Below are 14512 nucleotides of genomic sequence, written 5' to 3'. Positions count from 1 at the left end.
AGTAGTGGGTTTAAAAAGATATAAGTATTAGCTATTTTCCGGGGATATTTTTACATCTGCTTATATAATAGGCAAATAACAGAGTTAAAAGCTTTTTTGAACAAATTCCTCAAAGTTATTAAAACTTTATTTTCCCCCACACAAATTATATAAATAATAATGCTAAATTCAGTTTATTTCTGAGTCTTTTTTATCAAAATGGCTCCGGCCACTTTCAAAGAGACAGTCATAAGGCCACTCCTTATGAAAGCATCTTTTGACCATGAAAATTATTCCAACTATGCGCCAATTGCAAAGATACTCTTTGGGGGCAAGTTGTCTGAGTGAATGGTTGCTAAAAACACTTTTGGATGACATGGATGATCTAGATCCATTTCAGCCAAGTGTCCAGCTCAGTTTTGGACCTGAAATAGCATTAGTCACACTGATGGATGACATCTGTTGGGAGAAAGGCAAGGCAAATGTGCTTCTTTTAATTCTCTTAGTTTTCTTGGATGCTTTTGATACATACCTTTAGTCATTGTATCCTTATGGACTTGTTACCTGAGGTTGGAACTGGGGGCACTGTGCTTCATAGGTTCCTTTGGTTCCGTTCATTCCCGGATAGTCGGTTCCAGAAGCAATGCTGGGGGACTACTGCTCTGTCCCAAGACAGCTATGCTATGGGCTTCTTCAGAGCTATATTCTGTCTCCCATGCTGTTCACCTTCTACTTGCCACTGCTGAATGGGGTCATCTGGGGATTTGGGGTGTGGTGTCATCAGTTTGCTGATGACACTCAACTCTATTTCTCCTTTTCATCAAATTCAGGTGATGCTGTCGAAGTGCTGAACCGATGTCTGAGATCAGTAATGGATTGGATGAGGGCCAGTAAGCTGAAGCTCAATCTCGATAAGACGGAGATGCTATTGGTAGGTGGTTTGTATGTTTTGGGAGATGCTGTGTAGCCTGTTCTGCATGGGGTTGTATTGCCCCTTAAGGACCAGGTTCATAGGTTGGGGGTGGTTTTAGACCTGACCGTAACTAGTGGTTTGGTGACACAGACCACCTTTCACCAGCTTAATATAGAGATGGTCTAGCCACAGTGATTCTCACTCTGGTAACATCCCTTCAGGACTACTGCAAAGTGCTTTCCATAGGGGTGCCCTTGAAGAATTGTATAAAATTAGAAACTATAGTTAATACAAAACGTGACAGATAGGGTTACTAACTAGGACTGGGCATATGGAAAACATTTCCAAGTCTTGAAACAGCTTCATTGGCTCCCAGTCAATTTATGGGCTCAGTTTAAAGTGTTGGTTTTAGCTTTCAGAATTTAGGACTAAAAGTACCTCAAGGATTATCTCTTTCTGCACAAACCTGCCCAGGTATTAAGATCTTTGAGGCATTTTTCAATACTTTGAGCTATTTATAGCAAGGTGGGCTGTGACCTAGGATGGGTACTTTTGTAGTGCTTTTAGATAATTTTACAACAAACTGTCATAGTTATATGTTTGTATAACTGTCTTTTCCAGTGCAGTCCTATTCTCTTCAGCCATACAGATGTAACTCAGGAGATAAGCTAGCCCACAATATTCCCTACTGAAAATGTATTGTTTTTGTTTTGTATATTATGGACTTCTATACCTGAGAGAACAAAAAAATTGGAAAGATTGATTCCTTTTCATTTTGTTGCATATTGTTTTTGATTTTGGATAGAAGCCTTCTGAGCAGGGGTACCTATGAGGCTAGACATACAGTAGCCCTGTGCCTCCTGATGTTTATCGTTAACAGTGAACACAATTTTAGAGGTGGTGACCCTCATTTGTCATACTGTCACCAAACTGTCATTTCTTCACAAGCTCCCCTATAAGCCTCAGCTGCGCAAAATGAGCAGGACCTCAGGTAGAAAAGCACAGCATCCATAAAGAAACCCTCAATTTTCTAGTTGAGAAAACAAATCATTGCTGATTTTCTGAGAACTGTCTTTTTGAATCAGGCCAAGCGGCCTGATGCAGTCCAGTATTCTGTTGTTAGCAGCAGCCAGGCAATTGCCTCTTTGAAATTCACAGGAAGGGCCTGATGATAATGATCTTCTTAGCATGGGTAGCCAACACAATGTCCATCAGAAGTTGTTGAACTACAATTCCCATCAGCACCAGCCAATATGACCTATAGGAAGGAATAATGGGGGTTGCATTTTCTTCATTTATTAAATTTGTTATCCTCTTTTCATTATAAAGCAATCCTAACATTGTAATCCAGCGACATCTGAAGGGTACAATATTGGCTACCCCTGCCCCTAGTTTGTGTTGAGGAGCCCAAAATCAGGTTCTGTTACTACTGTATCTGAACGTTATCGTTGGTAACATTAATCAATCAAATCATTTTAAAATCAGTCTTGGGTAGTGACCATTACTACGTCTTACAGACAGTGGATTCCTTAAATTAATTTATATGCAGTCCAGTAAACAAATGTTTCATTTTGTCTATCTGAAGGCTGTACATTTTCTTGGCATGTCACATCTCTTCCTTATGTTCTTATGGTAAAACCTAGTCTCAAAACTGTGATGCTAAAGGTTTATCCACATCATATAAGCCAATGAAGCTGAGTGGCAGGGAAACTGTGGCATATTCTTTGGTGTGGGGCTTCGGCAACCATGCAACCTGTGGAGATGTGGGGCTAAGTCAGGCTTCAGCAATCATTGCACTGTGCTAACTGAGCTTCAACTAACCTCCTATCAATTTAATCAATGCTTGCACACATGCAAACACACTGTGTGCTATGATGCAATGTTACACTATATATACATATGCATTACATTGAAGATTGGTGCATGTTGTTAAAATCTTTATTATGCTGTACTGTCTTTTTAAATTACATCTGGTTTATATTTATAAGGTCAGCTTTTCATTTTCCCCACAGCTGTCTATAATGCTTTGCATTATGATTCATACTCTGTAAAACCATCACAAATCAGCTCATATTTAGATGAAACTTCTCACGTAAGCTTTTCAAGTCAGTGCATGGGCATAGAATGCCCATGCTTTTAAACACGATTCTTGCTAGTCACACTATGCTGCTCACTGTTAGACAGGTCTCTTTTCCCAGCTAACTAAAGGGCTATTTATTTTTAAATGTTATTTCAAAATAGGTTTGCATTTGAATCAGAAAGAATCCAAATATTTGTAGGGCCTAAGCCCAATATTAGTCACCCTTCATGTTTATTGTTTCAGTTGCACTGTTCCTCATCATAATTTATCTATAATTCAACAAATGGGAAGATCTCTGACTTTATGTTTGGAATCAAAGGGGTGGTCAGCTTTAGCTGGCCAGTTAGTGGACATCATAACGCAGATTCAACTAAGTAACCCATTGCACTAGCAGAAGCCAGTGCAAGGGTTTTCGCTAGTGCAACAGGGCTCTCCCCCTTTCCGTGCACTGCTCTGAAATCTGCTCTGGAGAGTCAGAGGGAAAGATCAGAAGAATGCAATGCTGAAATCCTCTTCTTATTGGCTCATAATTATAGACCAATAAGAGGATGTAATTTCATCCAAGTGTTACGTTTGGGTGTAAAAGCTTGGCTGGTGTAAATACTGGTTAGGGAAAGTACCTGTTGGAGCTCCACAGTTAGAGTGGAATGGCAAGAGACTTAGGAATAGGCTAAGGAGAGGATCAGGGAAGCCTCTTGGAAACCAGGAACAGAGGAAGAGGCTGGCATCTGAAGGATAGCTGGATTTCCAGCCTCGGAGCCAATGTTACTTAGATGTCCACATGTTTCCTGTGTTTTGGCTTAAAGCATGCTTGGATGGGGCTCGGAGAGAGCTAGCTACTTGATGCAAATGAGTTGCCACCAAGGGTGTTTATCCCATTGCCAGAAATCATCACTGGGTTGCAGCAGCAGAGGCAGAAGGCTGTACAGTACAAGTATTACAAGTATTATGCCTATGAAAAAGGAGACAGCCTCTTTGAAACAAAAAGGAAAGGAAAGTATCCATAAGTATTTAAATACTTGCCAAGTATCATTTCTGGCTACCCTTGCCCACTTCCCTTACGTCCCCCTCTTATTGAAGAAAAAATGCCCATAGTTGCTCTGTAGATTTTTAATTTTTTTTTAATCCATCATTTTGTCAAGTGGCCATAAAATGCTTCCATTATTCTGTCTAGGAAGTGTTCTTTATCACACAAAATGTCATTCATTGGATTGACACTTTAATAGACATTAATAGTGATTGTTCATGATTACTATACTTACTCTCAGCACTTGCTTAGTACTTATGTATATGCACAGCTTTATTTTAGTATCTCCAACACTTCAAGGATTTTTATCTGTTCACACTCACTGCAATGAGGTTTTCTGCTTTATACCGAGGTGACTGTGACACCAGGGTCTCTGTATGACTCTTCAGCAGACATCTTCATTGTTTGCAAACATCATACTTTCGACAATGAAAAAGAATTGACTTTTTGTGTCATTCCATTTTTCTCCTCTAAAACTTTCTATTCAAACATAAGGGGAAATGACAACTACAAAGTAGTTTCTTGAAATACTATAAAAGTTTCTTGAAATAAGCAATGGATCTACCCTTTCCTATTCATCTGATTCTAATGTGCAAACATATCAGCTGCATATCTTTTCAGAGTACAAAATGGCAGGTCACCACACCAAGGAGCTTACGATCTATAATTTGACAGAGAGAAAGTAACGTAGGAAGGCAGGTGGAGGCTGAATTGAACAGGGAAGCAATTAGCAAATGTTCCAGTTGCAATTGCTTAGGCTTGGTTGCAGGCCATCAGGTACAAGGACCAGAACAACTAGACTTCATAGAATACATGGGTTTCGAATGAAGAGAGACAGAAAAATACACAGCATGTGGCCAGAATATGTGGCAACAATTAATATACATTAACAGAGGTTTTGCGTATTATGTTTCTACTCAAGAAAATGTTACATCATTGTACTTTTTCTGTAAATTTCTTCCTTCTGCACTGTTTCATTTCCATGGTATGTAAAAAAGGTAAAGGTAAAGGTACCCCTGCCTGTACGGGCCAGTCGTGTCCGACTCTAGGGATGTGCGCCCATCTCACTTAAGAGGCCAGGGGCCAGCGCTGTCCGGAGACACTTCCGGGTCACGTGGCCAGCGTGACGAAGCTGCTCTGGCGAGCCAGCACCAGCGCAGCACACGGAAACGCCGTTTACCTTCCCGCTATACTGCTCCGTCCCAGCACCTGCCAACCTAGCAGATCGAAAGCACCCCCGGGTGCAAGTAGATAAATAGGGACCGCTTACCAGCGGGAAGGTAAACGGCGTTCCGTGTGCTGCGCTGGCTCGCCAGATGCAGCTTGTCACGCTGGCCACGTGACCCGGAAGTGTCTCCGGACAGCGCTGGCCCCCGGCCTCTTGAGTGAGATGGGCGCACAACCCCAGAGTCTGTCAAGACTGGCCCATATGGGCAGGGGTACCTTTACCTTTTTATAAAGCGGTACCTATTTATCTACTTGCACTTAAGAATGCTTTCGAACTGCTGGGTGGGCAGGAGCTGGAACCGAAGGACGGGAGCTCACCCCGCCGCGGGGATTCGAACCGCTGACCATGCGATCGGCAAGCCGTAGGCACTGAGGTTTTACCCACAGCGCAAGGATTTTAAAAAGCACTAAACCACTATTTATGAAATATGCTAAGGTGGCTTTGTTGAGATTGAATGATAAAACCACAGTAAAAGTTTTCTCATACTTCAGTGTTTTTATTTTTATTTTAAAAAAAAGATGGATAGAAAGATGGATTGAAAATCAGTGTGGTATAATGGTTAAAGTGTTGGGCTAGGACCTGGGAGGCCAGGTTTCAAAATCCCACTTGGCCATGAAGCTCACTGACTGGCCTTGGACTAGTTTCTGCCTCCCAGCCTAACCTACTTCTCAAGGTTGTTATAGGTATTAAATGAGGAGGATGGGAACCATGTATGCCACCTTGAACTCCTTGGAGAATCATAGAATTGTAGAGCTGGAAGGGAACTCAAGGGTCATCTAGTCCCATACCTTGAAATGCAGGAATCTACGGCCCCCATCTAATTTGAAACCATACTGAACCCTGCTTTGTAAATGTACTAGCAGTTTTATTGCTGCACCACTGGGAGAAAAAGGTGGGTTATAAATACAGTCAAACAAACAAACAAATCATAGCAATGAAATTGTTGGATGTTCTTGTAAATATTTTGGTTACGTAACCATTTTCTCATGCAAGTGCAATCGGAATTCATTCTTGATTAACAGCCATTTAACCAAATAAAGGTTCAAGGGTTAAGACCATATGGCCAATGTTGCTGCTTTTTTTACACAGTACAATTGAACTTGTTTTACACAAAGGAGTAGGATGTGGCTATACTGATTTGATGAAACCACCTCCATTAGCAAGGTCAGAAAGACTAGAAGCACTGAGCATTCCAATTATCTCTGGACAAATCAACAAAATTAGATGCTACTAATGAATTCATTACTTCAACCTAAGCACATTTTAATGTATTGGATGGTCAGTGATGTCTTTTCTTCATTGAATAGGTCCATTAACTAAGAAGCTATTGCGTGAAATGTTTTGCCTTTGCTGATCCTTAATGTGTTTTTCTATTAACAGATACAGAAGTGGTGTATAAAAGCAGACATGGGCATGTTGTTAAACTGAATGTAGAAACAAATACAAGTACGTTATTGCTGGAAAATGCAACTTTTGTAAGTATTAACTCTTTTTACGATTACTATGGCAACAACAAGTTCTATTATACAGTCACAGACCTAGTAAAATTACTATACTATGTTTGGCAAAGAACCACATATCTTAAATGCATACCAATACAGCTTCTTTTTTTCTCCCCCTCTCCGCCTTCATTTCAAACTCCTGAAGCTTAATTGTACAGATGGTTAGCAATGTGACATGGCGGAACTGCTCACCATACTTGTGGAACATCTTCACCTTCTTTCCAGGCAATTCTAGATATGTAGAGCAGAGCAGATTATGGACATGTAGACACTGGTTTTCCATGATTATAGCATTAATTGATTATTTCTGTCCTTTCTCTGAATAAAACTGCTAGGTTTTCTGCTTATACTCCACTTGAAGACAGTGATGTGATTTTTATAAGCTTTGGCTGCTTTATAAGCTATGCTATTCCGAGGGTAGTGGGGGAGATGGAATGGCCTAGCCACTATCAAACATGACCTGATAACTGGTTATATTATTGCAGTCTGCTTAATGTGGGTCTTCCTTACTTGGATCTGTCTTCCATTTGTCTGTAAACAAGATGTGAAAAATGTTATTACCAAGGATGCTAGCTCTTCTTTTAGTGTGGAACACATGCCACCTGTAGAGAACTATGCTGACTACCAGTTAGTTTCCTCAGATAATTCAAAGTGCTGGATTTGGGTTGTGGCTACCTGAAGGACCACCTGCTCCCACAGAAGCCTGGCCTTTGGTAGTCCTAAGCAGAAGTCATCACTCTGTAGTTAGGTTGGTGATAATACAACACAGGGCCTTCTAGTTCTTGTTGCTTCTGAAACTCTCTCCATTGACCGTGTCATTCAGGCTTTGATGAATTTTAGAAGACAACTGAAAATGATTATCTTTCTCTTAACTTTTAATGAATTTGATTGGTGCTGCTGATAAAATGAATGTGCTGGTTGTGTTATCTGTTCAGTTTTGTTATGGATTTTTATTCCTAATTTTTAAAACAACGTTTAGGATATTAAAACATATATTTATAATGTCTAAAGAATCCTTGTGATTAAGTGGTGCAATACAAATATTTTAAATAAATAATTTTGTTTTCAAGTAGGTTATTAGTGGATACAACAAAGTCTTAGCATCATAGAATTGTGGAGTTGGAAGGGACCACAAGGATCATTTAGTCCAACCCTTTGCATTGTCATATAAAACATATTTACAGTAGTTCAGGACATGCACCCAACAGGGGTGGGTGGAATCTGTCACTTTGGGTTTCTCTCTTCTAATTTTTCCTGTCTTAAGTACAGGTCTCCACATTGCCACATCAGTTTGTGATTATTATTTTTAGTTCTCAAGAAAATTCACCAGCTCTTAGTGTGAATTTATCCTAATATACCTATGTTTATATGCAGCTTTCCCTAATGCACACATGTGCATTTTTATGTCCCAGGTAAATCTCCTTCCACTATTTGGATGGTGATGACAAGCCATTCGAAAACCCCAGAAAACCATTTCCAGTTGTGCCCTATAAATACTAAAGAAAAAAGATATCACAATAGATTTCCCACAATATAAAAAAACAGTGTCCCATTTCCCAGTTTGTGTTCCTATTTGTTCTCCTCATTTGACAAGATTTCCATTTTCTGAAGGAAGCCTTCTTGCCTGTAATAGCTTCCTTGATTGTGATTATTAACTATACAGACACTCTCATTGATGTATTTCCTGATTTGCATTATACATTCTAGCTGAGCTGGTGTTAATGTGCTTTTGAATAATGCCAAATATTCCGGAGATATTTGACTTTCCTCATTTTGACTTTCATCTTCCTTTTTACCAGTCCCCTCATTTTTGGGGACATTTAAAGTAAAATGTAATGGTTGGACTTCCTTACGTGTAAGTTGAATTTGATAGCACTGTGGTCACTTTTCCTAGTCAGTTCAACAACACTTGTATCTCACACCAGGTTCTGGGCACCACATAAGATTAAGTTCAGTGTCTCCTCCCTTTGTCAGTTCCATAGCCAGCTATTCTGGGAAACAGTCATTTAGAGTATCTAGAAATCTTGCTTCTTTATCATAACTAGAAATTTTACTTCTTTATCTAGAAATCTTACTTCTTTATCATATCATAATTTTATCATAGCTTTATCATTTTCCCTGTTTAAAAGATCAAGAGGCTGTTTAGACAGCAGAAATATTACTAAGTTCAGGAAGATGCCTCCCCCCCCCACTATAAATTTAGTTTTCTTCATCATTGTAACAAATTCCTTCTCCTAGATGTATAGCCCTGAGCAAAGATGTAGAGGCTGGCTGCTGGGACTAAAATGAATATAGTATGAGGAGCAAAAGTGAAATTTCTGTAATATCCATGACAATAATCCAGTGTTGTAGATTGAGGTTAAAGGTAGGTCTTGGTTGAAGGCTACTACACAAATGAATGTATTTTAGAAGTGAGCCTTTGTTTCTTAAACAGTAGATGTGGTGCAGTTTCTCCCCCCCCCCCCATTTCTTATGTTCAGTTGAAAGGGGGGGGGGACACTAACTGTACTTTAAAAGCAATTAAAATTGATGCAGTAGTAGTGCATAGCAAATGAGACTGTTGAGCAAAGATTAAAGGACCAGCCACACAACAACAGCAACACAGGGTATGTATTTAGTCAGGAAGCACAATTACCGGTAAACAAGAAAGGCTGGAGCTAAGTTGTTCTTGCAGGCTGATTTGAAAACTAATTCAGTATCTCAGATATTGTAGAAATATACCACTTAACTTGTGGGAAAATTAAAACAATGTGTCCTTAATTATACTGTTTTTTGGTACATGAGTGTGTGCTTTATTTGCTTGGAAAAGAACGGATACTTTGGGCAAACACAAATGTCAAGAGACATGTTAAAGTTGTTTACTGAAGCGGGGCATGGAAGTTACATTCTTTCTGTTCCCCTCATTTCATTGCATGGTCCTCTAGTCTCAGGGCCACAGTGGACTGATAGATCATTTCAGAGTACAGAACTACTTTTACTTTCAGCAAAAACTAATGTTTGTATTCCTAGAATACGTGAAACAATAAAGGTTGAGAATGGAGGGGTGGGAGTCCTTCTTTGTAGTGTTTTATCTTTCTGTCTCCATTTGACTATCACCCCTGTCATCTGTGGTACTGGCAATACTTGTGGTCACGGTTGTCAAGTGCATTCTTGGGCGCAGAGAAGAGGCTTGGGCTGCTTGTCCAAGGAGCATCGCACCCTCATGTATCACTGTCAAGTAGAGAATTAAAACTCAGGTCACGAAAGGCACTTTTTCGAGAAAAGGCAAGAAATTCAATCTGCAACTCGTTTTACACAGTTTTGCCCAATCCTGCTGTCAGTAGAATGAGAATCCTTTTATCTGAAAAGAACAAACTTTTACCTTTTTTAAATGACAACTAATTAAATCTATGATTCCCTTTTCATATTTTTTAATGTAAATAAAATTTGGGGGATACTTCAGATAAGTTGGGAAAGAGTTGTGTTAACAAAACGACAGAATATATACATTAGTTAAGGGGGTAATCACATGTTGTTGTCTTTACATGTTGTTGCCAACAACTCTCTGTTTGATAATCTCCAAAATAATCCCAGATATACGTGATGGAATTACGTAACTTTAAAGTCGGTTGATGCAGACAATCATGCACCACAGAAAGCAGAATCAGTTGTAATAGATGATTTCCTTTGTTTTTATTTGACCTGCTAGCATATATTTTTTTTTTGGGGGGGTGTTAGATATATTTTTTAGATAGAAAGACCTGTGTTTGTACTGTAAGAAATGAAGCATTTTGTTGTTGTTTTTATTTGTTTTGTTATTTAAACTGCTCTATAGTTAATATCCTTAAAACTACTTCTGGACCTTGTTCTTGAATTTGCTTCCAATCCACTATATGTTTCAGTTGCCAAATTATTTAATCAGGGATTTGAAAGAGAGCCTAAAACTGAATTAGGCATGGAGCGCTCCTTTCAGGGTTCTATAAATTGTTCACCTTGTGAATTTTGAAAATATTCCAAATATTTATTTGCTGAGATGACTTCGGGCAAATATTTTTATATGTGGGGTGGCTTTATCTATTTACTATATATTATATAACAGTAAAATGTACTGTTATATCAGGAAAATCCAGCTGCTTGACACTTGAACTATAAATATATGCACAAAATGATCCAAAAACTAGAAAAGTGCTTACTTTCAAGTGACCATGTGGTCCAGGCTTAGTATGAAAAGCTGGTAGATCTCATGAGGCTCCTAGGGCCTCCTGCCCCAGACCTCTCTCCAATATGCGCTCTGACGAACATGAAATGCTTTTAATCCATGAAGGAGTTCTATCAAATCATATAAATCCCAGAACTGCTCTTTGCTTCTGTTTTCTTCGAGATTGCCTCCAGCCTGAATTTAAGTATTTGGGAGATCTTTGGTTTAAGCTGGTGTTGATACAGCATTCAATTTGAATACTTGTCTTTTCCAAGTCTCAGAAATGAGCTGTGGGTAGTCCCACAGAGCAGTAGAGTAGTAACTTCACTAAGGTGTGCATGGGGGTCTATATGTAAAGTTTTCATTAGGGACGGTTCTCCTGCTCCAAGTGATGCCCAGGTAGAGCAGCTATGAGTCAGAGATCACAGTTTTACAGCAGTCTAAAGTCCAAACAGAGCAAAAAAACCCCCCAAGAAGTCAGGCCAAAAAGCAGTCCAAAGTCTAAACACAGTGGCAACACAGGACGAAAGATAGAAACTGTATTAGGGTAGCAGTTTTCCCCCTTGTGCAGCAAGCAGCTAGGTGGCAGGCAAAGACAAGTGAGGGAGCTAGTTCAAGGATGTTGTACTAGTCCTCTGTGCTTGGAAAAGGAGACTTTTAAACCTGAGTTTTCAGAGCCCCACTCAGAACACAGCTGCACATTGCTTACAGATTTGCTTTGCTCACGAGGAGTAGCTTACTAACAAGTATTCTTTTATTTCCTTATATGTCAAGTCCAGCATCTTGAACTAGCTCTGGAAACAGCTACACTAGAAACACAATGGTACTAAAGATGTTGACAGAATTTATTTGGGGGGGGGTGTAATATGAGAATGCCAACTCCAGGACAACAGCCAGGTTGCAACATTCTGCCCAAGCTGAAGTTTCTTGACAATTAATAGACTATCTAGAAGTCACTCAAGTATGAATGACTTTGTCTAGAACTTAGTCTTCCATTCCTATGATTTTATTAACTTTGTTTTATTTGAATTCATTGTCTTAATTTGTGATTTTTTTTGTCAAATATGATAATGTATTTTAATGTTATCTTGAGGCTTCTTTGGAACTAACAAATCTATGGGACAGTTTTCAGGGCAGGAACAATGATTTGTAAGAATTAATAATGGTTTGGTTTTTTTGTTAGGAACAACATATATTTGCTTAAATAGACTTGAAAGAGAAGTTGCTGAATTACAATTTATTACTAAACTGAAAACTATGGAGAGACCTGGTCTGAATAGAGATATTGGATTCTTGTCTCATTACCTATGCTCATGCTATTTTTGGTCATCTGCATACTATCCCTTGTTTTTTCCTGTAAGATTAATTGCACTCGTTAACAGTCGTCAACAGGTTTACCAAACCCATTGAGTCAATCATCCATCTCCTACTTCCTTTCTGAGAAAAACCCCACCCCACCTTCCCACTATATATATAAGGGTCTGGTGACTTCTGTTTCAGTGTATCTGAAGACGTGTGCATGCACACAGAAGCTTATGCCCATAACAAACTTAGTTGGTCTCTAAGGTGCTACTGGACAATTTTTAATTTTGACTGCGTCAGACCAACACGGCTACCTACCTGAATATATTTGCTTGTTTAACTTAGCATTATGATTTTTGACAGTTTACTTGCAGCAGTTCACAAAATGCTGTTTAAATACATTAGTAATTCATTGGTAATGCCAACAAATGCTCTATTTTGTGCTGATTAACTCACTGCTGTGTATTCCAAATTGCCCATTCCTATGGGACAAAGTTCCTGTCAACCTAGCAGTTCGAAAGCACATCAAAGTGCAAGTAGATAAATAGGTACCACTCCGGTGGGAAGGTAAACGGCTTTTCTGTGCGTTGCTCTGGTTTGCCAGAAGGGGCTTAGTCATGCTGGCCACATGACCTGGAAGCTGTACGCCGGCTCCCTCGGCCAATAAAGCAAGATGAGTGCCGCAACCCCAGAGTTGTCCATGACTGGACTTAACGGTCAGGGGTCCCTTTACCTTTACCTATGAGACAAAGAGGGGCATAAGCTCATGTGCAAGACATTTCCCCACTATACTTTCCATTTTAGTTGTAATATATAATTCAGCTACAGATAAATACTCTTTCCATCTTCCCTGCACTATTGATGTGCCTTGTACTTGACCTATTTGTTCTTCAGATGGGAAGTATCTTCATATCCACGTAAAAAGAAATCCCTTCAATGGTTCCACTGCTTCAAGTATGCTCTGGTCCTTCCTCTACATCAGCTCCATTAAATTCTTTCTGACACCACCATTACCTCTTGATTAAATTATAGCCTTGAATTCAATTGGGTGTCATGTATTCTTATCTAGACATAAAGTGTTATTAGTTTGATAATGTTCCCTTCTCCTTTTCCATTTTTGCCACACCACTGAGGATTTTAAATCTTCTGTAAAGCATTTTCTTAATAAAAAGTAGGTGTTGTGTAAAATGTTTGGACGGGGGGGGGGGAATCTCACTGCATGATATATGTATCTGCATTTTTATCAAGAAATCATGCTGCCTTGTTGCTTCTTGCATCAATTGCTTTTAAACTCTCTTGGTGTTTTTAATACTGTACTTTAATGTACTTTAATACTTTTTTTTTAATACTTGTTTTATCCCTTTCTCTGGGGTCTTTAAAAATGTAATATATATATACAATGTAATTGAAATGTCTAAGACAAAGTGTTCTTCATGTAACAAACTTACCAACACTGTGTTCTTTTCTTAGGTAACTTTCAAAGCATCAAGATATTCAGTCTCCCCAGATTTAAAATATGTTCTCCTTGCATATGACATCAAACAGGTAAGCTAGCAGTTGGCCAAAAATAAAATCAGAATACATGCTGGTTAGAAGTCTGAGCATAGTAATATGCAGAAAATTATACTTAAAACATCCTCATTTATGAAACAATACATATTTAACTCTTTTAATACTGATGACATCCTGTGTTAATAGGATGGATTCAAAGTGTTGGTCCCATTTGCTTTTTGGATTAAGCTTGTTTTGGTTAGAATTTCTTACTACTGACATTTCTGTAAGATTGTCTTGATGGATTGACAAGTCTTTATTACATTTGGATAACTTTTTTTTTTTTACAGTAGTGTAATTCTGTGGGTTAAACCATATGCCATTCCAAAGATCCATAATCAAGATCTAATGCTTTTTAAAAATTAAGGGCAATGGGGGCAATGTCTGGGATGGGGGGATGGGGGGAATTGGATCAGGATGAAAACTCTAGGGAGGGCAAGAATGTGTGCATATGCAAGATTGACTTTTCCAAGGGATCTAAACAACTTGGCACCAAATCGCTTATAGACATGGTCAGGTTTTTAAGATCAACAGAAGGGGTCCTCTCCACAGAGGTACATCTGGCACCTTCATTATCCAGGTGCCCTTTGACAACTGAGTTATATATTTTTAGGATTCATCCTACTGAAAATTGTTGGAAATTGGTTTTAATATTGTGTTTTTAAATTGATGTGCCCCCCACCCTTGTGGCCTTATGGTTATGGGAGGATAATAAATCAAATAAATAAATAAATAAATAAATAAATAAATAAA

General features: G+C 38.9%; 1 protein-coding gene across 2 annotated transcripts in view; it reads left to right on the top strand.

The window, feature by feature from the left end:
* The window catches only part of DPP10 (dipeptidyl peptidase like 10), a 512130-nt gene that overhangs the window by 380265 nt on the left and 117353 nt on the right, over window positions 1-14512 (top strand). For both annotated transcript variants that reach the window (XM_053405055.1, XM_053405066.1), the window contains exons 4-5: window positions 6608-6702; window positions 13679-13753. In XM_053405055.1, coding sequence (XP_053261030.1) covers window positions 6608-6702; window positions 13679-13753 — 170 coding nt within the window. The remainder of the gene's footprint in view (window positions 1-6607; window positions 6703-13678; window positions 13754-14512) is intronic.

This window comes from Podarcis raffonei, chromosome 1 (assembly GCF_027172205.1).
Source record: "Podarcis raffonei isolate rPodRaf1 chromosome 1, rPodRaf1.pri, whole genome shotgun sequence".
Classification (NCBI taxonomy): domain Eukaryota; kingdom Metazoa; phylum Chordata; class Lepidosauria; order Squamata; family Lacertidae; genus Podarcis; species Podarcis raffonei.
Note: the sequence above shows the minus strand (reverse complement) of the source record. Positions and strands in the feature narration are given on the sequence as shown.